The sequence below is a fragment of the Mustela lutreola genome, chromosome 3, assembly GCF_030435805.1.
Source record: "Mustela lutreola isolate mMusLut2 chromosome 3, mMusLut2.pri, whole genome shotgun sequence".
NCBI lineage: Eukaryota > Metazoa > Chordata > Mammalia > Carnivora > Mustelidae > Mustela > Mustela lutreola.
In genome coordinates this window covers 103,297,396-103,324,779 of record NC_081292.1, presented here as the reverse complement: position 1 = coordinate 103,324,779, position 27,384 = coordinate 103,297,396, and the positions used below count along the sequence as shown (strand labels likewise).

Genomic DNA, 27,384 nt, shown 5'->3' with positions numbered 1-27,384 from the left:
TAACTAAAATGATTTTATTAAATGACAAAGGTTGAAATCAAAAGGGATTTATTGATTAAGTCCTCTAAATTGAAAATGTAATTAACTCACCAACTTGATACGCTGAGCAAGGTACTTCACAGAAGTGTTGTTTCCTTCTCATCCCCACCCATGGCATACACATTCTGCCTTTCCAGGATTCCACTCAGGATTTGGAAGATTTGTTAACTCTTGGGTCAGTAAAAATGATTATTGACCTCATTATTACCATGTGAAACAATTAGAGAAGACTGAGGCCACAAGTCTTCCAACAAGTCTTCCAAAGTTGCAAGAGCTAATATTGATCTTTTGCAGAGTTCCAGTATATCAAATAATGGATTTTTAAGGCCCAGGGTCTTTTGTCCCATGTAAGAATGTTTTTGTGTGTCAAGTATACTGAATCCCGTGTAGATCCAGAAACACGGCACACTGCCTCATGTCTCCTGATATTTTGTGCATGCTGTTCCCTTGGCCCTGTTTGATCTCTCCAACGTTTTCTCTCTTTAACCTTGTTTGCCTGCAGCATGGTCATACTTGCTTCAGGCTTGCTTCAGCTGTACTGTCTCGTCATCACTATCTCATTTCACTATCTCACTTTCTGTCACCTACAGAGATATTCTGTCCTCTGAGCTCCTATTGTACCTTGTGTTTGCCTTTTATAAGGCTTCCTATCACATCAAATTGCACATTTTTGTTTGCATGTCTTTCTTCAGTATCCAGAATGCTCCAGGTGCTCAGAGAACATCAGTTGCATGGATGAGACAGAGTCAAAGATATAGTCAATGATCTTTCATCTTTGTATCCACAGAAAAAATATCTGGGCCTTGGTAGAGGGAGGGATAAAAGAGTGGAGAAAAGAAGGAAGGAAGGAGCTCTCCATTAAGCAAAGGATAGAAAGCATGTTATAAGATTAAGGTTGTAGGAGAATAAAAATAAATAAGTAGTACCGATTGTACTAGGAATCCAAAAAATAGAAGCTAATGCCCAAGGAAAGACAGAAAGAATTATGGAAGGGACAGTATGGGCTCGAGATGAACCTTGAACCATGAAAGGGAATAGTGTGGAAGAGGAGAATGGAAATCAGGCCATGCAAGGACGAGCAGGGAGCTTTGGGGGGTAAAGACATCTTAGCGGCACACCATTTCTTTCTCTTTGAGAGCTGAGAGTTGCAGCCACGGGGAATGTTACTACAACTCTCTCTCTGATCTTCTTCCAGGAACTGGCGGTTGGTCCCCAGCAGATTCCAATGCTCAACAGTGGCTCCAGATGGACCTGGGAAACAGAGTGGAGATTACAGCAGTGGCCACGCAGGGAAGATACGGAAGCTCTGACTGGGTGACGAGTTACAGCCTGATGTTCAGTGACACAGGACGCAACTGGAAACAGTACAAGCAAGAAGACAGCATCTGGGTAGGACATCTTTTCTCTTCCAGTGAATGAATCTGAGATATAATAATGGTAACCAGTGAGCATTTCTATCATTTTCCTCTACTCAGATTGTTGGTAGCTTAATAACTGTGGAGTGCCCATTCAGTAATAATTAGATGGTCTATGAGTCCTCCTTCCAGCATGGTTCCAGTTCCAAGGGAAATTAGGATGCCTGTTGGAAAAAAAAAAAAAAAAAGTGTTTTCCTCCTCTTCTGGTAACCTGAGTAACTCGATGAGCAGGTCTCAATTCTTCATCTAAAAAAACAGAAGGATACTTTATGGGTCTGATTTTTAATGAGAATGTATTGATTTATTGAGCATGTATTTATTCACTCACCTGTTCATTATGTATCAAACACTTCACGTATCCTCTAGTGACCCAGCAAGCTCAGTTATATAATGCAATCGACATTGAACAATTTGTAAAATCTCAGCCTGAGAATCTGTAGTCTGGTCTGATGTTATAGCCACTGTGCTCAACAACCTCTATTCAAGATTTGAAAACAATTAAAAGGTTTAAAAAGACAAGACAAATGCAAAATGTAGAATCATTTCGTCATTATAAATAACATCACCTAGGAAGTGAAGGACAGTGTGCTCCAAGTTGTGAAAAAGAAATTTCCTCCCCACCCCAAGGTCTAAACTCTTGACCTTCAGGTATAGTGAAAGGCTGTCCCCAGACTGAGGTTAGAAAGGGAGACAGAGACACTGAGCAAGAGGCATCTGGAGGAGGCTTCAGAAACTGATGCACTAAATGAAATAATGTGTTTCTTTATGTTGCTTACAATTTATGGAAAAAACATCTCCAAATATTTATTTTTTTTTAATGTATATACTATGTGAAGATGTGGCAGTTGATAGGCTAATCTGTCTTTCTCATATTCTCCCTACTTGTTTCCCCCTTTAAATTAATGCTAAGTATGGTTCCAAATTGCTATTGTCTATGCTTTTCTGTGTTGGCCCTACTTTGGTTGGAAACAGATTTCTTTTTTTTTTTTTTTTTTAATTTATTTGACAGACAGAGATCACAAGTAGGCAGAAAGGCAGGCAGAAAGAGGTGGGGAGGGGGAAGCAGGCTCCCCGCTAAGCAGAGAGCTGGATGTGGGGCTAGATCCCAGGACCCTGAGATCATGACCTGAGCTGAAGGCAGAGGTTTTAACCCACTGAGCCACCCCGGCCGGCGCCCCTGGAAACAGATTTCTATTTTATGTTCATTGCTATTTGATAATTGTCTACTCATCAATATTGCTAATTGAAAATAATAGTGAAGTTAGGATTGAGATTAGTTATGGTAGATTGAATCTTGGGAATACTATTATTATCATGTTTATTCTAGGTTGCCTGTATATTAAGTTGTAACATTTACAAGGAATATGGATTTTCTACATTTTAAAAATTGGGTTTTAAGGGGTACCTGGCTGGCTCAGTCACAATAGTATATGACCCTCGATCTCGGGATTGTGAGTTTGAGGCCCACATTGAGGGCAGAAATTACTTAAATAAATAAAACTTAAAAACGTTTTTCTAAATAGGGCTTCAGGAGACCATTCCATTTTTTCACTCAATTTTGAAGCCTCCATAAATTTTTACAGATTTTTTTGTTTTCTTTTGTCTTGTTTTTAGTTTGAAATGAAAAATAAGCACACCTTCCATTTTGAAGAACAATTTTAAGGTTTTATTTTGACTTGAGAGAGACAAATAGATGTGGGGTTATTTATTTTCTTTGACATTTTCAATCAAAACTGGTTGTTTTTCAGAATGAATTGAAGTTTTGAATTGAAGTTTGAATTATTTTGTCTAAATATTTTTATTAAGGTATAACTGATATGCAATATCATAGTCATTTCAGGTATATAACATATGATTCAACGTTTGTCTAAATTGCAAAATGGTTATCACAAAAAGTCCAGTTACCATCTGTCACTATACAATACTATTGTCCATAGGATATTATTGTCTGTATTCTCTATGTTGTACATTACATCCCTATGACTTCTTTATTTCTTAATTGGAAGACTCTACTTTTTGATCTCCCTCACCCATTTTGTTCATACCCCAACTCCCTCCCTTCTGGCAACACCAATCTTTTCTCAGTTCCTAAGAGTCAAGATTTTGTTTGTTTGCTATGTTTTTTAAATTCCACATGGTAAGCATGTGGTATTTGTCGTCGTATAACTGACATATACTACTTAATCTAATACTCTCATGGGCCATCCATGTTATTGCAAATGAGGAGATTTCATCCTTTTTTATAGCTGAGTATTATCTGCGCGCACACACACACACACACACGCAACATCTTCTTTGTCCATTCATCCATTGATGGACACTTAGGTTGTTAGCATACCTTTGCTGTTGTAAATAATGCTGCAATGAACAGAGGGGTGCATATCTTTTTGAATTAACATTTCTGTTTTTTGGGATAGATATCCAGTAGTGGAATTGCAGGACCATATGGTAATTCTATTTTTAATTTCTTTTGAGGCATCTCCATGCTGTTTTCTATAGTGGCTGTACCAGTTTGGATTTTCAGCAACAGTTCATGAGGGTCACTTGTTCTCTTGTTTCTTGTCTTTTTGGTAATCACTCTGACAAGTGTAAGTGATAGCTTATTGTGGTTTTGATTTGCATTTCCTTGATGATTAATGTTGTTCATCATCTTTTCATGTGCCTGTTGGCCATCTGTATGTCTTCTTTGGAAAAGTGTCCATTCAGATTTCCTACCCATGTTTTAATCAAATTGTTTTTGTTGTTCTCATTGAGTTGTATGAGTTCTCTATATATTTTGGATATTAGCCCTTTGTCAGATATATGATTTCCAAATACCTTCTCCCATTCAGTAGGTTGCTTTTGGGTTTTGTTAATGGTTTCCTTTGCTGTGCAGAAGCTTTTTAGTTTAATGTCCCATTTGTTTATTTTTGCTTTTGTTGCACTGATCCAAAATATATATACAACTGATTTCAAAGAACTTCAAATTCATGTTTTCTTCTAGGATTTTTATGGATTCAGGTCTCACACTCAAGCCTTTAATCTTTTAAATTAATATGTATGTATATTATAAGATAGTCATCTAGTTTCATTCTTTTGCATGTAGCTCCCTAGTTCTCCCAGCACCATTTGCTGAAGACAGTCTTTTCTCCATTGTATATTTTGCCTCTTTGGTCATAAATTAGTTAACCATATATTGTGGTTTTATCTCTGGTCTCTCTATTTTGTCCCACTGATCTATGTGTCCGTTTTTATGCCAGTGCTATGCCATTCTTGATTACTATAGCTTTGTAGTATGTTTTGAAATCAAGAAGCATGATGCCTCCAGTTTTGCTCCTTCTCAAGATTGTTTTGGCTTTTGGGGTCTTTGTGTTTCCAAAGAAATTTTAGAATTATTTTTCTACACCTATGAAAAATGCCATTGGAATTTTGATAGGGATTTCACTGAATATGTAGACTGCCTTGGGTGGTCTGGACATTTTAACAATAACAATTCTTCAAATCCATAAGCATGAAATATCTTTCTATTTCTTTCTGTCTTCAATTTCTTTCATCAAGGTCTTACTTTTTTAAGTATATGAGTCTTTCACTTCTTACATTAAATTTATTACTAGGTATTTTGTTCTTTCTGATGAAATTATAAATGGAATATTTTTATTTTTCTTTCTGATACTTTCTTATCAGTGTATAGAATCACAACACATTTTTGCACATAATTGTTATGCCTATGATTTGCAATACTATGTTAAATGAAAATGGGGAAAGCGGACAACCTTAGGAGGAAAAATTTTCAGTTTTACATTGTTGAAAGTGATATTAACTGTGGGTTTGTCACATATGACCTTTATTATGTTGAAGTTCCTTCCCACTATACCTCTTTGCTTAGGGTTTTTCATTAATGGATATTTAATTTCATCAACTCCTTTTTCTGCATCTATTGAGATGATCATATGATGTCTAGATTTCACTTCTGTTAATGTGGTGTATCACACTGATTTATTTGTAGATGGTGAATCTTGCATCCCTGTGATAAATCCTACTTGGTAATGGTGTATGACTCTTAATGGATTGTTATATTCGGTTTGCTAATATGTTGTTGAGGATTTTTTCATCAATGTTCATTGGGATATTGGCCTGTAATTTTCTTTTATATATCGTCATTGTCCAGTTTTGGTACCAGGGTAATGCTGGCCTCATAAAGTGAGTTTGGAATCAGTCCCTCCTCTTTACTTTTTTGGAAGTTTGAGAATAGGTATTAACTCTTTAACTGTTTGGTAGAATTAACCAATGAAGCTATCTAGTACTGGACTTCTGTTTGTTGGAACTTTTTGATTGCTTATTAGTAACTGATCTGTTGAGATTTTCTGTTTCTCATGATTCAGTGCTGGATGAAATTCTAGGAATTTAACCATTTCTACTTAGTTGTCCAATTTGTTGGCATACAATTGTTGGTAGTAGGCTTTTGTTTATGTTTTGTTTTTGTTTTTTTGTTTTTTGTTTTATATCGTCCCTTTTATTTCTATGGTATGAGTTGTAACTTCTCCTTCATATCCAATTTTATTTGAGTCCTCTTTTTTTCTTTCTGTGGTGAGTCTAGCTAAAGGTTTGTCAGTTTTGTTTTTCTTCTTAAAGAACCAGTTTCTAGTTTCATTGATGTTTTCTACTGTTTTGAGGGTTTTGTTTGTTTCTTTGTTGTGTTTTGTTTTTATTTCTCTTATTTCCACTCCAATATTTATCATTTTCCTCTTTCTACTAATTTTGAATTTTTTTCTAATTCCTTTAGATGTCAAGTTGAATTTTTTATTTGAGATTTCTTTTTTTCTTGAGAGAGGCCTTATTGCTATGAACTCCTCCTTTAGAATTGCTGTTGCTGCATCACATAGATTTTGGTATGTCATATTTCTGTTTTCATTTGTCTCTAGATTTTCTTTTCCTCCTTTGATTTTCTTCATGATCCAGTAGTAGTTCACTAACATGTTGTTTAATCTCCATGCATTTGTAGCTTTTCTAGTTTTCTTCTTGTAATTGATCTTTAAAATTTATTTATTTATTTATTTGAGAGAGCTTGCAAGTGAGGGGTTGTGGGGAGGATCAGAGGGAGAGGGACAACAAGCAGACTCCATGCTGAGCATGGAGACTGACTGAAGACTGGATCCCATGACCCTGGGATTATGACCTGAGCTGAAATCAAAAGTAACATGCTTAACCAACGGAACCATCCTGATGCCCCTTAAATTGATTTCTAGTTTCATACCACTGTTGTCAAAAAAGATGTTTGATATGACTTCAGTTTTCTTGAATTTACTGAGATGTTTTTGAGACTTAACATGTGGTATACCCTGGAGAGTATTCCATGTTCTTTTGAGATTGCTGCTTTCAGATGGAATGTTCTAGCTATACCTGTTAAGTCCTTCTGGTCTAATGTGCCATTTAAGACTGGTGTTTCCTTATTGATTTTCTGTGTGAATAATCTATCCATTGATGTAAGTGAAGGATTAAAGTCCCCTACTATTATTATATTGCTGTCAATTTCTACCTTTAAGTCTATTAATATCTGCTTTGTATATTTAGTGTTCCTATGCACGGTGCATAGATATTTGTTTTATCTCCTTCTTTTGAGTCTTTTACCCTCATGTACTGCCCTCTTTTTCTTTTATCACAGTCTTTATTCTAAAATCTATTTTGTTTGATGGAGTATAGCTACACCAGCTTTCTTCTGCTTTCCTTTTGCATGGAATGTCTTTTTCATCCTTTACTTTTCAGTCACTATTGCTTTATCTCCTAAACATCTTGTAGCTAGTATATAGAGGTTTGAAACTCACAGAGACTAACCCAAGATCATACTGGGGGTGCTAGAATACAGAACTAAGATTTATTTCTAAATATACATGATTGCAAAACTGTATTTTCTATTTCTCCTTTATTGCACTTGATTAGTTTTAAAGTTTCACGAAATTGATTTACTTCTCTTACTTTAAATATAAACTTTATTTGGACCCACTGTTAAGCCCTTTTGTTTTATTCACATGTTGCTAAAGTATGAGTGAGAACACAGTAATAACATAGAACTGTTTATATAGCAAATGGATGGGGCTCAAACTGAAACTGCATGGCCATCAAACAGACTGAGTATTTTACCAAATACTTCATAGACATACGTAAAATCTGACTTGTGGTTAATATTCATTATTATTTCCACAAGATTTTGTTGCTGGATGAATAGATTATCTTGAGAAATTTTATTTATTCATTTTAATTTTTATTTTAAATTTAAAATTAGAAGAGAGATTATAGATTTACCAGAATTAACCCTGATAAAAAAGATGAGAACAATGGCCAAACGAGATTTTTTTTTCGTTTAAGATTTTACTTATTTATTTGACAGAGAGAGTGATCACAAGTAGGCAGAGAGGCAGGCAGAGTGGGGGAAGCAGGCTCCCTGCTGAGCAGAAAGCCCGACGCAGGGCTCGATCCCAGGACTCTGAGATCATGACCTGAGCCAAAGGCAGAGGCTTAACCCACTGAGCCACCCAGGCACCCCCAAAGAGATTTTTATAAAACTCTTTAAGTTGTTCTATTTAACTTTTCATTTAAAAAATCAATACTTAAAAACATCAGTATCAAGTACTGAATTAATTAGGGATGATGTATCTTGGAAGTAGAGAATCTGTTGAATGATACTTTCATGTGGTCTTTTGAAGATCTTCAATTTTCGATAATATGGAGTTTGTAATGCTTTTTAAAATTGAGTTAGCAAACAATACAACTTAGGACATGCTGTGGTTGAGATATCAACTTACCAGTACTCCAGAGATTTATTTTATTTTATAAAGTTCATTCAGAGTAACAATCCTGAAATATATCTATCTATACAATGTACAATATCAAATATTCATGCCCTAAAAATTCAATTTGAAGACTCTCTGATCTGGCACTGAATGGAATGTTCATAAATGAGGTCGCCAAGCAGCTGCTTAGAGATGAATCATGATTTATGAACAGGCCAGAGTTCTCCACTTCACTAAATAATCAGGTGTGACTTTGTGACAATTTTAGAACCTTAGCAGATTTAAAATCTTTTTCAGGTTGTCTTGAGACACTCCACGAAAATACAAATATAAGATTCTAACTCTGAGCAGCAACATTTGCCTATGTTTGGTAAGGTGGATAAATATATTTGGAACAAAGAAACCTCTAATTAAATCTACACAGACCAGAGTCCCGTTACCAGTCATTTGGAAAGATAAGCCTATAGAAACACTTACTGTCACAAATAAATGCATGAATTACCGCTTCAGTTCTGAGTCCCTCCTGTATGTGTTCGAACCCTTAATGAATCTGCCTATGTTTCCCACATACAGCATGTAAGTGTTCTAAAAACGCATTGCCCTCTTTGTGTTTTGACACTTTCCTTTTTTTTTCTGATATTTTTCGCTCTGAAATTTCAAAGACAGCCACTTGTGCTTGTGTTTTAATATATGGTCTCCTATTTTTAGATCACTTTATCCACATGGCTCATGTTTGAGTACAAGTCAGTTAGGATCCTTTCTTCTCACCTAAGAGAATGTCTCCATCTTTGGATCTATTATAAAATTTCTGGGAAATTTTCTCTTTCTTTTTCTTGAGGTCTTTTGTTCCCCCCACCATGTTTCCGGGCAAATCAGCGGTGCCACGTGCATTAGCTATGGGTGCAAAAGCCTTATATGATGATTAAATAATATTATATGTTTCATTTCAATATCCTTTAAAAAAAAAAAGATTTTATTTATTTATTTGGCAGACTGAGAGAGATCACAAGTAGGCAGAGAGGCAGGCAGAGAGAGAGGGGGGAAGCACGCTCCCTGCTGAGCAGAGAGCCCGATGCGGGACTCGATCCCAGGGCCCTGAGATCATGACCTGAGCTGAAGGCAGAGGCTTAACCCACTGAGCTACCCAGGCTCCCCTCAGTATCCTTTTCTGATGACAATTTCTACACCCATGCTGGCTATAGAAGCGTATCAGCATATTCCAGCCAATGGGCTCACAAGTATTTAATAAGTTCTTACTAGGACAGGACAAGAAGCAAGTGCAAGTATCTTCAACCCGTAAGGTAGGCTCTGCCAGTCCATGCTAAAAGCTCATTTCACTCATCTGGAAGTTAATTTCCACTGTCATAGCTCCCAGATTCCACCACCCTTCACCACATTTCTTGAATATAAAAGAAGATATATATCACAATTCTGTTACCTTTTTGCATCCAAGAACTTCACCCGCAGAACCCCACAGTGTAAAAAAGACAAAATCAGGGGCGCCTGGGTGACTCAGTGGGTTGGGGCCTCTACCTTCAGCTCAGGTCATGATCCCTGGGTCCTTGGATAGAGCCCCACATCAGGCTCTCTGCTCAGCTGGGAGCCTGATTCCTCCTCTCTCTCTCTGCCTGCCTCTCTGCCTACTTGTGATGTCTGCCAAATAAATAAATAAATAAATAAATAAATAAATAAATCTTTAAAAAAAAAAAAAAAAAGACAAAATCAAAGTCCCCAAAGTCATCTTACCCCTGGTCTCCAGGCCCCCATCTCAACCATGTTTAGTTTATAAATAAAATTCTTTTTTATTGAGGCATATTGGATTAAATATTTGCCTTTTCTGACCGCTTTACACATATATGAAAGTGTTCACCAAACTCTTTATTTAATTCAACTCTAAATCCCTCCTACTCACAGACTTTCATGTCACCTAAAAGCTTCAGTGTTTTACACTTCTCTTACTGTGTTTTTTTTTATGATGATGACAGAAAATAAAAACTAGAATCAATCTATAAGAATCCCAGATTTTTCAAATTCCTCTTTCTTCTAATCATTTGCCTATTTTTTCCAAGTTTAATCCTATTATCAATGTTAAAGCTCTATTCATCTTTGTAGAAAAAAAAAAAAAACTTATCCAACTGATCTTTTCCAGAGATAATCTAATGAACCCCTCTTAGGTACTGGTTTTAAACAAGTATCTGTTGTTGGTGGATCCCTCAGTATTAATTGTGAAGATATTAGTGCGCTGTTTTACCTACATGTTTGCTCACTTATTCCTAGCCTCATTTAGTTAGGCATTCACAACCAGCCTCTGATCTATGCAGGTCATATATTTTGAAATGGTCAAATCAGTCCTCATGCCATAATATGGGAATGTTCCCTCACAAGGGATGCAAGGACCACAGTGATATAGACAACTGGGGGAGACCAGAAGCTTAAAGAGTTGAGGTCATGACTAAAACAAGGAACTTTGCAGGGATGGCACCTACAAATGAAATAATGGCATTTCAGAATATGTTCAAAGGGTTGATTCTTTTGGGGTCTATATTTCAGGAGGCCTAATGCAATGAAGGAACTAATCTATTCAGCAATCAAAAATGAATAGGTACCCGGTTAAGATTACTGAAGATATTGTCCACCACCTTCTAAATAAGCCTAATGAATTGTTTCTATCTTAAGGGTGAAAGTTGAGATTTAGAAGGGCCAAGGAACCTGATCCAAACCACAGAAGTAGTAAAGTGATGGACCAAGATGCAAACCCGACTCTGTTTGTTTATAAAGCCTAAGCACCTAAATCAGCAGGTTAGGCAGTGGTTGATGGCTTAAGAATGAAGACCCAGTATTCTTTTTTTTAAACATTTTATTTATTCATTTAACAGAGAGAGCACAAGCAAGGTGAGTGGTGAGCAGAGGGAGAGAGAAAACAGGCTCTCTGCCAAATAGGGAGCCCAGTGTGGGACTCGATCCCAGGACCCTGGGATCATGATCTGAACCAAACACAGACACTTAACTGACTGAATCATCCAGGTGCTCAAGACTCAATTGCCTCAGACAAACAGCTAGTGCAAACTGGATCAGGACACATTCTGGCCCAATGAGGAAATCACCTGCTAAATGGAAATCCAAGTCCCATCTGGGCTGAACCAGCACCGTGAACCTTGGGGGAAAGCTTCATGGACAAGGCAATACCGAGGAGGTATCTCTAACACATTATATCTTTAAGGTATCCCTAACACATCATGAATTTCAGATTCTTCCTGCTGGTGGCTCTGTAGTCAGTGGTGCGCTCAGAATGAGGTTTAGTACTAGCTTTCTGGCCTAAGTCTTCTGTTGATGATTCAGTAAAACAGATCATCAGAACAGAGTTGGAAGAGACTGACGTATACAAAGTCAAAATCTGCCTCCCTTAAGTGTTAACGCATTGAAACCCAGTTGTTTGTTCATGCAACAAGTCATGAAAATGTTTGCCTCCTCCCCTATAGAATGATCTTTCAAATCTTTTAACAACTAGAGGCTTTGATTCTTTTCCTTCACTGATGCTATTTCCATGCCAGTAAGCCTGCTCACTCATGGCCAATAATACCTGGTAAATTCCATCCCCCTCACTAGCCCATCACTCCCCTCTGAATATACTGTATGTTACTGATAATTAGCTTACAGTTTTCTTTTCTGAAAATCATGTTTCCTCTTCCCAAATACATCAGGAATCTTTCTCTTTATTTTAGAATCCTTTGACATGTATGATAATGTGGTCTATAATTTCCTGTGGCTTTATGGAATCTATCTTAATATAAAGCACTTGCATATGTTACTCAACACTTTTCTCACACAGAGGTCAATTGAAACAATGGATTATACATTTAGCTCATTAGTCCCCTAACTTCATCCTTGAGTGACTTCTGAACTCTGGGAGATGTTCTCTGATATTTATGATTCATATACATTTATTTTACCAATTTGGTCTAAAATATCCTGAGTATTGGGGCGCCTGGGTGGCTCAGTGGATTAAGCATCTGCCTTCGGCTCAGGTCATGATCTCAGGGTTCTGGGATCAAGCCCTGCATCGGGCTCTCTGCTCAGCAGGGAGCCTGCTTCCCCCTCTCTCTGCCTGCCTCTACTCATGATCTCTCTCTCTCTCAGTCAAATAAATAAAATCTTTAAAAAATATATTTTTCAAGATTTTGTTAATAGTTCTCTCCTTGGCTCTCTCTCACATACATATAAGGTTTTATTGTAAATATTTATTTCATAATTGGTCATAACTAAAAATTCAGTTCAGAAGTTGGCCTCCAGTTAGAATTTTGCCTCTGACTTAATGAAGACCACTAGTGCAAAAGTGAGATAACACTATGTGCCCGACCAATAGAAACAAGGAGGGAGGGAAATGCAGAGGCTTTTGATTAGCATCAGACCCCAGTTGCACCACTGGTTGCTTGTGTGACCTTGAAAATAGCACTTAACCTTATTATAATGATTCTCCCCATCCATAGCCGGGATGTATCTAGAAACTTCCAGGCCCTTTGCATCAATTCCTCCATACTTCCCTGCTTGGAATACTTGGTTTATGGGCTGCCCTGTGGATTGTAATAAAAAGTAACTGGCAATAAAGCCTAAGCTTCACTAGGGATCCAGCTTAAAACAGACAAGGCCCCCTCAAAACTTGATATTTCCCATGAATCATCCCCATGGTTTTGTCCTGTGCAATTTTTGTTGACCTTAGATTCTCTTATCACTGGATGAGGTTCTGCGGAAAAGGGAAGAAGGAACAACTGGCCAATCAGCATTGTGCAAGCAACAGCTGGTCTTTACCCCAGAAGCAGCAGGCTTCCCTCCAGCCCTCTGGCTCCACATGAGTCTGTGAAAGTTCCACTATGATGCCCATCTGTTTCCCCTTCTTAATGTTAGAATTTGCCGAGATGTCTCAGAGAACTTCCCAACATGGGGCCTAGCCTCTTCAAGGAGTAAATACTTTCACACATTTACACATGTGGCATTTAAACACATCACATGGACAGGGAGTCACCATGTAGTCTTCAGGATTAATATTCATGCGGACACTTTCTAGGGGAGAACAGATGTTTGCGGTCTCCTACAAACTGGTTGCATTTGTATTGGGATGAGGTTCAGCAGCTGATCATCAAAGGAAGGATAATCTGGTTAAAATTAATTCTTCTACATGCACTGCTATTAAATTAATCTTATTGTTAAAGCCCTCAGCAGTTTGTGGGAAATCTGACTTATAAGTGTATTCCTGATATTTATATATAAATATAAACCTAACTGATATATATAAATATCAGGAATATATATATATATATATATATATATATCAGTTAGGTTTTGGAGACACCTACCTTAAATTTGGAGAAATTAGAGTTAATATCTCAACTTTAACATGCAGTAGAACGTTAGATTGTGTGTGTGTGTGTGAATATATTGAATTATTTTAGCAAGGTATAATGACTGAGGGGAAGAAATCTATTAACTACCTTTTATTCATTTAGTCTTTAACTATCATGATTTCTTTTTCTTTTTTTTTCCCCTTAGATGATATCAGTCTTTGAAGTTTGGCAGCTAGAAATGCTATGACTCTGATAAATGATTTAGTCCATAGAAGGCTCAGTTTCCTCTTCTGCAAAATGGGTTCTTACCTAATGTGGTCTGTGAAGGAGAGATTATCAAAAATAAATGTGCCTCACCACTTCCTCATATCAGGGAGATCATATGATAGTTGTCTTTCTCTGCTTGACTTATTTCGCTAAGCATGATACGCTCTAGTTCCATCCACGTTGTTGCAAATGGCAAGATTTCATTTCTTTTGATGGCTGCATAGTATTAAAAAAAAAAAAAATAAAAAAAAATAAATGTGCCTCAAAATGCCCCACAGAACTTAAGGGCCAGATTGCAGGGCCCCACCTGCTAATTTTCTAATCCAATAAATTTGGGATTGGGTTGAGAATTTACATTGTAACAAAATCCCAACTAATGCTGTGCTGCTGGTCAGGGACCTGACTCCGAGGGCCACTGTGTAAACTGTAAATGGGTTAAAGTGTGTAAACTATACACAGAGCTAAATAAAGATTAGTTATTATTATCACTATTAAAGGTAGGTATACATGATGCATTTGGTGAAGATACCCAGAGGAAAATGGCTCTAAGTTTTCTTTCTTTTGAGCTTTGTATGCAAAATGGAAAACAATCTTAATAAGTCAGGTTTTTTTTTTTTCAATAAACTAAATACTCAGTGGACAAGGTAAGATCTCCTTGTGGTTATAGGCAAAGATAGTTACCCACCCAGGCTCATTAAAAACAATTAGCTGTGAGTCCTGGTAGCAGACAGAAGAGCTAGAGTAAGAGCCTGGGGGAGTTACTGACGCCTCAAGATAAAGGCTCTGGGCCAAAGTCTGAAGCCCCCGGTGCCTACTTGGCTCTAGGCAGATGGAAGGATTCCAGGCCTGGTGCCTGTGTGTGGTAGTTTCTGTGAATGGGAAGGAGTCTGAGAAAGGGGAGTGCTGTGTCGGAAGAGGGGTCCCTCATACGCGGCTGTGTTTACTCCGAGGGGGCACGTCCTCTCTATGGCGAGGCTGCCCCTCCCGTTCCACACCTAGTGCACATTTCTCTGTGGTGTCATGCTGTGTTTCGGACATCGTGTTTACATGAGCGCTCTATACAGCCAAATTATCATGCAAGAAAATGCAACATCTTTCTTCTTATAACATGGTAAAGGAAGTTTTAAAAATAACTACAGTCACCCAAGAATTTTCAGGTATTTAAGTTAGCAAAATCAATAAGAACACTCTGTAAAATTTTTTTTTCCTAGAAACTTGAAACCTTATAGATGACCTTATTTATATGTAAATATATGAGTGAAACTTCTGTGTTAAGAGTGTGATCCTGTCATTTAAACTAGAGTTGAAAAATTGCATTGATATGTATATGTGTATATGTACATATGCGTACATACTAGTATTTAAAGATATATTGTATACATAAATTTACAGATCTAAATTCTATAAATATACTTCTATATTTAAATATTTGTTTGTACATCCATCTTTAATTAAATTTAAATATATATGCTGTATATATGTGTATACATATGTATCATATATCTTTTAATTTTAGCATGCTTTATCTTAATTTCTCCATAATTATAATTTCTGATCTTTCGAATATTTTACCTCAATGCCAGGCGTTAGAAGATTTAGAGGATTTTTGCTCCACTTACTCTGTGTTAAAAGGTTGATTTTGGAAATAGATGTTACAACAGTAGTAATACATAAATTATGCCAAATTACTGTAAAGTCTTGTTGCTAATTGCCAAAGTCTCATTGAGGTACAAAAAATGAGCCTAGTACTTTAATGACATGATGGCCAAGTTAGAGAGGCACTAGTTGATGGGATATCAGGTACAGATACAGATACAAATACAATGATATATGTATATATATTTTTTTGTCTAAACCATCTTTCAAGCATATTAGAAACAATAGCACTAGCTACACACATTTGTGCTGACAGCTTTTTATAAGCCCTACAAAGGGGAGATCATCCCTACTTACAGATGAGAACAGAGGGCTCACAAAGTTAACCCAAGGCTCGGGTCCTTCCCATTGCACAACTCATTCATAATCAACACAAGTTCTACCTGCTTGCTAACACAGATGTGGCAGCTGTCTTACTTTAAAATGTAGCAATCACAAGGATTCTTTGAAATAATCATAATTCTTGGGGAGCCTGGGTGGCTTAGTCAGTTTAGAATCTGTCTTTGGCTCAGGTCCTGATCTCAGTTCCTGGGATGGAGCCCTGTATCGGTTTCTCTGCTCAGCAGTGGGTCAGCTTCTGCCTCTCACGCTCCCTGTGTGATCTCTTGCTTTTGCTCTCTCTCAAATAAATAAATAAAATCTTTAAAAAAAAAAAAAAAGAAAGAAAGAAAGGATTTTAATTCTCTGTTTTCTCTAATCAAGATGACCCCTGATGAAGGAACATAGTAAGGATTTGTTGAATGTGTTGCCCTGTTGTTCAATGACTTATGTGATTTTCTTATTTAAACATGAAAAAGAAGCCAAAGGAAATAAATTAATGTGCTTTGAACATAATTGGGCACTACTTATCAGAGTTCTTGAGGACCTGTTACTAATAGAGTGGACTCTGAATTAGTTCTCTCCCCACTTAGAGCTACCTCTGCTTATTCCACACTAGATATGGTGCTGCCAGTAGTTGAGACTGCACTTATTGGATTCAGATAAGACAGCAATGGGGGAAGGCAGATTTTTATTTTATTTTATTTAGTTTTAAAGCTTAAGTACAGTTGACATGTAACATTATATTAGTCTTAGGTGTACAACAGAGTGATTTGGAATCAAATCACTGTTATGCAGTAATCACAAGTGTAGCTACCATCCATCAGGGAAGGTGGATTTTTTTTATTAAAACTGGATCTGATTCATTCGAGTCTCTTTTAATTTAAGAGTGCTCTAAAAAATTCTGCTTTATGGACAAACTTGGAATGTGAATTTCAGATTGAGGCAAATCTGAGTGTGAACCCCTGCTGCTTACTATCATTGTCAATTCTGAGCAGCACTTTATGTCTCTGAGCCTTAAAGTTCACATCTCTAAAAGTTTATAGAACCTACCTCTGAGTGTTAGAAGGATCCATTGAAGTATCAATCTATGTAGAACCCCAGTGTCCCTGAAATATAAGAAGCATTCAAATGAACAGTCTCTGAATCTTTATCGGAAGCAACCTGGATTGTTGACCAAGATTGTGTCAGACTTCCAAAAGGTATTTTTTCCCCCTTCAAACATAAGGTGATAAATGCAGTCAGCACGGTCCTGCTTGTGTTCCCAGTATATTTTCTAGGCCAGTGGCATTTGCCAGTTCTCAAGGCCATGGCATATTAGGTGCCCGCTGGTGAGAGATGAGTCGTGCCTTTGAGGCTCTGAATAGGCGAGCATTTCCCCCATCAGCCATGGCGCTGCTGCTCCACTTGGTCCCAGGATGAATGAAGCATCTGCTGTTCTTGTGCACAGACACAGGTTACTAAACAATAACAAAGTGTAAGTGGGTCTGGAAAAAAGGTAAACCACCTGGAGGGCCAGGAATTTAACACTGAGCAGATTTTTAGTCACTGATATTTTGTTTAAATCGGTTCCCAGGAAAATCATGCCAGCATAGTTTCAAAGTCAAAGCTGGGGCCTTGGTTGAGATAGCATCTTATGGCAGACATCTTGCTGAAGGCCCAGAATCTGAGGAAACATTCATTAACATCCATTCTTGCAATGCTAGGTAATAACAGAGCATTGTTTGCTCGTTTCAAAATGGGTCGGCTAGCCAGTCAAAATGAGTCAGTCAAAATACTGACTTTTGCTTGATTTCCAGAAGCACGGGCATGTTTTGCAATTTATTTTACTCCTGATATGGATTCTTTAACCTCCTCCCTCTAAATAAAGATATTGTCACAACAAAGATTTCCAAGTAACATTTCCAACAAACATGTTGTTACCCAAAGTCTGAAGTAGCATCAGGTTCTGGACAATGATGTAGGAGATAAGATGTAAAGAAAGGAGATCAGGAGATAACTGGGGAAGTAACAGATTCTGGACAGGGTACAGGAATAGGAGCTCAAGAAAGTTCTGCTGTTTTTTTGTTTGTTTGTTTGTTTGTTTTGTTTTTTTAAGATTTTTTGTTTTTATATTTGATAGAGAAAGAGAGAGATCACAAGCAGGCAGGCAGAGAGAAGGGGAAGAAGGCTCCCCGCTGAGCAGAGAGCCTGATGGGGGGCTTGATCCCAGGACCCTGAGATCATGACCTGAGCTGAAGGCAGAGGCTTAACCCTCTGAGCCACCCAGGTGCCCCTCAAGAAAGTTCTGGATGGTGATTAAGACACCAAATTCAGAACCATCTCTATCTAGTGAGACTTAAAGAACATTTCAAAAGAGGTACCAAAGGAATGAACACAGGATTTGCAGTTAAGGTATCTATGTCCCCATCCTGACCCTTTCCCTAATTATTGGTCACATCTTAAGCTCTCTGAGCCCCCAACAGTATATATTAATCAAATGCAAATACCTTGTCCAGGAGCACAGTAGGTATTTAATAAATGCTGGCTGTAATTGCTATATCACTTTCAACAAGTATTAACTAAGTATGTATTGTGACAAGTCTCAGGATTGAATTTTGGGAAAAAATATATAAAATATCCTTTATATGCCCAGAAAATAAAGACATGCCATCTGTTTGGCTGAAATGCAGAACTTGTGTTGGGCACAAAGAAGGTAAGTCTGGACGGGCTGGTGCACCTTCTGGATTTGCTAGGGTAAATTTCTTGTTTACACCAGCTTACACCTGCAAGTTTTAATTGTGTCACCTTTCGCTCTCAGAAATGTTTTGGTTTGGATGATAAATTATATGGTCAATGTGCTTCTAGGGTCCATTAATTTAGCATAAGCAAATTATAATTAACTCAGTAGAAAAGAAGACTAAGGAAATTTAATACCTTTTGAGTGTGTGTAACCAGAGAATGGGTAGTGATATTAATTGATGTTGGATAATCCTTAACCTCATGTTAATTCAGGAGATGGCCAGCATTTTTTATTTTTATTTATTTTTTTTTTGAGTTTAAACATAAAGCATGATGAAAGAATGACCAAAGATAAAATTTTGGTTTTAAACCCCCAATGGTCTTAAATTCAAGATCTTTAGGAATAGTGTGAGCAATAATACAGCATGTAAAGAAACCTTCATTTCTTTTTTTTTTTTTTTTAAGATTTTATTTATTTATTTGACAGAGAGAGAGCACAAGTAGGTAGAGCAGCGAGCAGAGGGAGAGGGAGAAGCAGGTTCTCTACCGAGCAAGGAGCCTGATACGGGGCTTGATTCCATGAACCTGGCATCATGATCTGAGCCAAAGGCAGTTACTTAACCAACTGAGCAACACAGGCGCCCCAAGAAAAACCCTAATTTATAAGGAGTTCCTGCAGGATACTTGTTAGGATAACTAAGAAGGAAGATTACCTGCGTCGATTGATTTGTACTAAAGACAAAATTAGTTTATTTGGGAGAAAAAATGTCTATTGGAATGCGTACGAGCCTGTAACAGATACACTTGGTTTTAAAACTTCATAGGAGGAGTTAAGCCTCTGACTCCTAATTTCTGCTTAGGTCCTGATTTCACGGACCCGAGATCAGGCCCCGGTGTAGAGCCTGGTTTTGGGCACTGCACTCAGAGTAGAGTCTACTTGAGATTCTCTCTCCCTCTCCCTTTGCCTCTGCCCCACTCATGAGCTCGCTTTCTCTCTCTCTCTCTCTCTGTAAATACATACATAAAAAAAATCTTTAAAAATAAACACCTAGATAAGTAAAAATACAGCTTTAGAGGAATCGAGTTACTCTGTGGAAGTGTATGTAGCGACCACAAAATTAAAGTATCTTCTTTTGGTCACTTTTTAACTTAAGCACAGACTTGTAATGAGCTAAATAGTGCCCCCTCCTTCCATTCTGGGTCCACCAGGAACCTCAGAATATGATCTTCTTTATAAATAAGATCTTTGTCGATGTAAGTGGTTAAGGACCTTGAAGTGAGATCATCCTGAAATTAGAGAGAGCTATAAATCCAGTGACTGGTGTCCTAATACAGAGGATAAAATACCAGGAAACACAAGGAAGGTCATACAAACACGAGGACAGAGACTGGAGTAACACAGCTATGATCCACAGAACACCAAGAATTTCCAGGAGCCACCAGTAGCAAGGAAGAGGCAAGGAAGGAATCTTCAATAGAGCTTTCAGGGAGAGCCTCACCCTGCCAACATTTTGATGTTGGACTTCTGGTTTCCAGGACTATGAGAGAATAATTTTACTTGGTTTTAGGTTTCTTGGCTTGTGGGAATTTGTGTGGCAGCCCTAAGAAACTATTACATTTCATGTACAATTTTGTGAAATGTACTTTAATTCCACACATATAACCCTGAGCTTGTTTACCAGAGCAAGGGCACTGTGCATAGATGCTCTTGTCTAAAAACCCCTCTGACTGGGCTGCCTGAGTGGCTCAGTAAGTTAAGCATCTGCCTTCTACTCAGTTCACAGTCCAAGGGTCTTGGGATCGAATCCCATATCAGGCTCCTGGATCAGTGGTAAGTTGTCTTCTCCCTCTCCTTCTGATGTTCCCCACTTGTTCTCTCTCTTTCTCTCTCAAATGAATAGATAAAATCTTTAAAAAAAAAAAAAAAGTTAAAACAAACAAGCAACAAACTACCCTGACTCACCCATAGCACCTAGCACAATGGCACCATTGGCTCCACACAGCCATATGGCTTTGCATTTTAATCATTTTCTATCTTTAAGATTTTACTCGTAGTAACACCATCATCTGCAATTCTTCCTCAGTCCCCCTTACCTGCCCCGTGTCCCCCCAACACACACACCTCTACCTCCAGGAATTATCTCTCTTCTTTTGAAATCCAGGGCAAATACAATCCCAGACCCACAGTGATGCTTCTGATTCAGTCACTTCGGGTAGAAGTGATCTCTTGCACATTTATGTTCCCTTCCACTTTGTTTGTTCATCTCTTAGGATTTAGAGCAATTCTTCTTTATATTTTGTTATCATCCCTTCAAATGTTGCTCCATGTGAGCTAGTCTTGTCCAAGAAACTAAACAGGGTATGTTTGGAAGACAGAGCCCCATCTGATTTGTATCTCCATCTTTGTACTTTGCCTTGCACAAAGTAAATGATCAACAGTAATATGCTGACTGTTTGCCCTGACTGCTTCATTCCACAGTGATAAAACTGAAATGTTCTCTAAAATTACTTTTCCATCATTATAAATTTGACGTGAAAGCCATGCAATTGATGCATTTGCAAGGGATTATCTTTTGCCCTTAGCTCATTAAGGCTGTCCTTATAAAGCACACACAGTCATAGAAACAGCCATACATAAGACCCCAAGTGAAAAGTTACTGGTGCACATGGTCTGGCATAAGGAAAATACCCACAATAGCTACAAGTGTAGCTCATGCAATAACTCTGCTGGGTGGCTACAGATCAGGGATGTGGGCGATGGATGAACTAACTGGGAGAAGGCAGCCAGAGCTGGCAAGGGAAAGAAAAGGGTGCAATGCTTCATTAATTTGTTCCCAGCAAACATTTTTCAAGGATTAGTTACATACTGATCCTCCTAGAATATGCTCTTTGTAAATGAGCAAAGGTGATATGACAAGCATTTCAAAACAGTAATCTTTGGATTAATGACACTGCTGAGGAACGAGGACTCATTATACCTAATTTAGAAGATTGTGAATATGTTGCATAGATGAGTTACAAGGTGGCATTTCGGCCAAATGACTGGACAAATGCAAGATGACATTATAGTACCCCTTTGGATGTCTTAAATATATAGCACCTTCTCTCACCTTTCATTATTTTAAGACTGTAGAATAATGTTGCATACTGAAGTCTACCAATTCAAACTGAGTACAGCTGTATGCTGTGCTACAGGAAGAAATTGGCCACCTGGTTGACAAAAAACATTCCAGGAAAATGTGAAATTGTAACAATGCTATCACAGTGCTAGACTTATAGAGACTCCATCAGACAAAAAGTAACATTGTTGTAAAGAGAATTTCACGGCAGCTGTCTTCTGAGATTTACATGTCTTCCTACAATAATGCAAGTATCCATCAGTGGTTGTTTGACATTAAACAATGTAAAGTGATTTTATTTTTTTAAGTTTTTACTTATATTCCGATTAGTTGACATACCATGTAATTTTAATTTCAGTGTACAAGTTACATTGTAAAGGTAAATGTGTACAGGTCAATGTAATAGATAATCATGTTTGCATGCACACACACATAGAAAAAAATGAAACAATTTTCACATCCTAATTAATTTTGACAGATTACTAGGTTTACTAAAGAATTATCCCCTTCCATAATGTCATTTTAAAATAGCTTAAGAAAGTCGTATTTTATATTTACTTTTTCTGTGGGAATGCATCCCTAATTGTATTCTTCATTTAATTTTATATAATTTACATAAAAAATATATTTTAAAATAAAACCAGAGAGGACAGAAGGGTTCAGTGTCTCAGAAGTTCCATGGCAGTAACAGAAAATCTGAAAAGCCATCCTGAAGGATGAGGCACATAGATAGGAAGATTCATGGCAACCATCATTACTGGGTAATTCAGTTAACTAGTAACTGGAGAAGTTGTGAGCTTCCTGTGTTGGGATTTCTTTAAATATAGAGATCTCTAAAATAGATATCCCCCAGCAGAATTAATCACCTCCATATTTCCCTGCTACTGCCTCTTAAAGAGCACATATCACACGTTATTCTAATATTTTTTTTTTTTTTTGGTATCTCTCCCCAAAAGAGTGGGAGCTTTGAGAAGTGGCAGAAACTGAGATTTAGGGAGGAAGAGCAGTGAAGAGGGATGGTAAGGAAAAAGGCAACAAGTCACAGCAGCAGTGGCTATGGTATTTTCCCATTTCCCCTTCCCTGCCCAATGGACACATCTGTGCCTTTGCTTCCTGAGCTCCTAGTGACTAGATCTGTGGCAAAGGAAGCCCTCCTTCTGGAACACGGTCCACCTGCCTGCTGCCTGTCACAATGTTTGCCTTGTAACCAGGCCACTCTGTACTCGGGAGCTGCAGGCAAGATGCTATTTCTGCAGTGACATTTCCTTCTTTCTTGGCTGTCAAAGCAGAGGCTGTTCAGGTACCAATCCTCAGACTCCTGAATAAGAGAAAAAATTCCTATATAGGGAGTTGGAAGGGTGCAGGTGAGACCCAAGCAGGGTTTTCTAACTGCAAGGGTCAGGGAAGCATGAGGCAATCTGGGCAATTGCAGCTCTCATTTTCATTGTGATTGTGATAGCTGCTAATTAGGTATTTACAACCCACCCATTCTAAGCAGAAGAGGAAAGATGGCTTGTAAAAATATATGTAATAGGCAAGTATGAAATGAAGCAATGAAGCAATCACAGAAAGGAAGAATTAATTGTACAAAATCAAAATAAATCCAATATAAGATTGATACAACAAATTAGATTGAACACATAGCAGGTTTACATATGACAAGTATAATCTTTGCTAACACCGCTATTGCATATGAAATATAAACATCATTCTGCCAATTTAAGAAATTAGGATAGAACTATTAGCAATCTGTTCCCTGATCCCCTTTTATTTCTATGAAAACTGATAGGTACTATGTAGGTCAGTGAAAAGAGAGGTGTTTCATGGATGTTGTTGTTGTCTGCTTTGTTTCATTTTGTTTTGTCCAACAATGCATGGAATTTCCCCCAAAAGCCTTCTTGGAAGCAGCAACAAGTGGGGAGGCTCCACCTGTCAGTGAGTGGCCCCAAATGCCCATGCCAGCACTGAACAGGAGGTGGAGGAGGCAGGCAGACAGCTGTAGGACAAGTAAGATAATGTCTTCCTCTGAGAAATTCTACCTGGATCTGTGCTCTTGTTCTTAAAATATACATAACATGAACATATACACTTATCTGAATCACTACTAGTGGATACATGATCCAGGGTCTCTATGGTAAAATTCAAGGACCATTTCTGCCTCCTGCCAAAAATCTAATTGGCTTCATGACCAAACTGTCTTAGTGATCCTGACCAATTTTTCTTTTTCTTTTCTTAAACATCTTAATCTTATTTTATTTTTTTATGTTCCAAAATTTATTGTTTATGCACCACACCCAGTGCTCTGACCAATTTTTCAAAGGTCATACATGATTTGGATGTTCCTTGCTCTCCACCAACACTCTTTTGTATATGACCAGTACTTCCAAAATCCTACTGAAGGAGATCTGAGGATGATGCCAGAAAGAGCATGGGGTACATGTCCACAAAGCCTTAACTTTGAATCTTAGCTCCCCGCCACCGACTTTCCTGTGTCTTTAGACCAGTTATTTACACTGCTGCCCAACCCAATTTCCTTTTGCATGGAATGCAGATCACAGTGTATCCTATGTTAAATTATTGGGGGACTAGAGGTAATATATATGAGATATCTGTCACAAAATAAGTGGTCAACAGATGATTGACATTATTAGCCACTTTTATTTTATGCTAACCCACTTGTCATATACAGGAAGAAATTCTTTTCAATCTCTAGATGCCAGAGTTGTAGAAACCAGCCTGCCCTTGGGAGCTCTCTGGATACTCAAACTTTGGGCACTGATAAGACACTTCTGAGTTAATTAACAGGATGAGTTCATTTAAACCACGTAAAATGTCGAAACTTGTAAATATTCTTGTAAATAAATGCCCAAACTAGACTCTTTCTATAAAACTATGAAGAAATGATCCTCTGGTTGGCAGTCTTTGGGTAAACTAAGTGATGCCCAAATACACACACACACACACACACACACACACACACACACACACACCCTGATCTCCATGCCCAGTGATCAATATGAGAATTAGATCCCAAGATACTAGAACTAGAAATATTGATCCTTCCTGAGGCAACATGAATGTGAGCAGCCAGATGGTCAGTCCTATCAAGGTTCCTTGGGGACACTCTAGAATCAGATGTCTGAGAGATACAGTCTCCACACCAAGGCCTAAAGCCCAGAACTACAACTGAATTTATATTGTCAATGTGGATTTCAAGCCCCTGAGGGTAGAATGGAGTGTATCCAGATCTGTTCCAAGGTAGGAGGATCCTAGATGATTACCTCCTGCTACCTCTGGTGGCTTTATGAATTTACTCAAAGCCCAGAGGTGGATCAGGCAATTAGCAAACCTCAGACCACCCTGGTCATTCTTGTTATTTTACTTGCTGGTGTCATGTACCAGAATCTCTCTATAGTACTGTTGTGTGAGTGTGTGCATAGGTAAACATGTCTGTGTGCTTCTGTCCGTGTCTGTGTATTTGAGGATTCAACAATTCCTTTCAATGACAGAGTTTACCCTGTGTGAAGGCCACAAGAAGTGTGAGAACCCATGAGAGATCCCAGAGTCACAATTGTCACCCTAAGTGGAGCTATTAGGCTAGAGGATCCAGGAAGCCTTCTGGCTCAAGGTGCTTGGGCTGGGAACATGTGCATTCATTGTTTTCAGACAGGGATGTTGAGGAATACTTCCAGCCACTCTCACAGTTTGTGGAATGGCACAGCCATCCTGCCCCCACGTTGGCAGAGTAAAGGCTCTGAAGAAAGCTCCCACTGTGCACACTTTGCCATCTGGAATCCCTTAAGCAAGAACAATGTCATTCTAGCACTGCCTGTCAGTTTCTGCCTGTCTCACCCCTTAGTGTCAATTTCACTTTCTGCATCCAGTAAGGTCCAAATGGACGGCAGGGCACCTCCACACACTGCTTTTGCTAATAATCGTTCGCTGACTACGCTAATGTGGTCATTATCCCCTCTCATGTTCGTGGGGTGCAAATTGCCACTTTAGCATCCATCGCTTCTGACCTAAGCCGCTACTATCCTTCATACCAACTGCTCTTAGAAACCAAAAAATTCTGTCTAAAAAGACAGCATTATGCCTGTGCTTCCTGTGAGCATTCAGAGATGAAAGAAAGGGTACTGATGGCAACATGCCTGAGAGAGATTATAGCAAGTTAGGGAAGAGAGGAGGCCCTCTGGCAAGGTTTTTAGCTGCAGCGAATGAAACTAATTCATGAGTAAAGGATCCTGACATGGAATTGGAGCTGGTGCAGTGCGTGTGTACAGTCTGGCTTATCTAGGTGACAGAGGACTGGTTTGGGAGCCTGGGATCTGTCTTCTGCTCCAGCAGCTCTGGCTGGACGACACAAAATTAATGGGCCTTCACATTTCCATTTGCAGCATGAGAATGGTAAAAAAGAAGGGAGTCAGTTAGTCAGGATTTGGGTCAGTGCAAAGTCAAACAACCAAGCAGATGATCCAACAGCCACAAGGAGACAGACCCCACAGTCTGGAATGCTGCTCATGTTGACAACCTTCCCTCTGTACCCAGCACACTGATTATGCTGATGAGTTCAACCTCTGGGACCCCACCATCCGGCTCCAGCCCCTATTAGCTGTGTGCCTTTGAACTGTTGCTTTTCTCTCCAAACCTTAGTTTCTTCATCTATAAAAAGAAACAAAATTACTGGCCCCAGGATACTGACTATCTCCTGAGCCTCTTATGCTGGAGTACTCAACATGTGGCTACTGATAGTACTTTTCTTTACAGAATTGGATGGGAGTTTATGAAGTTTGAGGTGTCTTGGTGTTGATAGTTTAGCAGCACCATGCCTGCTAACAAAATAGAATGTTCTAAGTGTATGTGACTAGAAATGACTATTTTTTTAAAACTGAATTGACATGTTATTAAACTAGATGAAATCAACCACTTGGCACTTATGGGTACAATATCAATGTCTTTGCAGACTTCAGAAACTGATTTTGCTCCATTTGATTCTGGGAGAGAGTTAAATTTCACCTTCCAAAAAAAGTTGGGCAACCCTAAGAATGATTTATGAATAGGTCTCTGATGCATAAAATCTCATTTTCTTCAGTGCATTTGTCAAAAGATTTTCTAGTATGTGTCTTGTGTAGTACTTGGTTAGTGTAATCCCCTCAGCCACCCATGCAAGGGGCGTATTTTTGCTGAAACTTTCTCTTGACAAGTCTTGGGATGATCATATTTGACTGATGTGTTGGTTTTCTTCCTTTAACTCCTGCACTATGAACTTTATATCAAGTTTTACTTCCCCACATATTAATGCTTCAGTCTTCATGTGCAGATGAAGCAAAGCCATAAAACTCAGTCCCGTCAGCCAATTAGGATTCATCTGACAAGTGACACTTTGTCTTTTGTGTGCTAACCCAGGAATGGTGGAAAGACAGCATCTTGTTTGCCTTTCCAAAAATAACACCCCTTGTAGAATAGAAGTTACATATGCTTTTTGCTGGCTTAAGCATTATATGGATTTATTATATGGGGAAGATGAATGAGAGTTTTTTTTTAGTTTTTTTTTTTTTTTTTTTTTTTTTTAACGTGCAGTGCAGGCTTTAAAATTATTTACTGTCCTCATTATCATTAGGAAGCTGGCATTATCTGATCTATCTCTCCATTTTTTCATGGAGAAACTCTGTTCTAAGATTCATAATTTTTAAGCCTCGCCTGTTCCTGCACAGAATACACACACTGCACCGAAAAGAGTGA

The 27,384-nt window shown here is 38.3% G+C and overlaps 1 protein-coding gene across 2 annotated transcripts in view; it reads left to right on the top strand.

Moving 5' to 3' along the window:
• Nucleotides 1-27,384, top strand: part of CNTNAP5 (contactin associated protein family member 5) — an 842,021-nt gene that overhangs the window by 189,069 nt on the left and 625,568 nt on the right. For both annotated transcript variants that reach the window (XM_059166599.1, XM_059166598.1), the window contains exon 3: nt 1,235-1,428. In XM_059166599.1, coding sequence (XP_059022582.1) covers nt 1,235-1,428 — 194 coding nt within the window. The remainder of the gene's footprint in view (nt 1-1,234; nt 1,429-27,384) is intronic.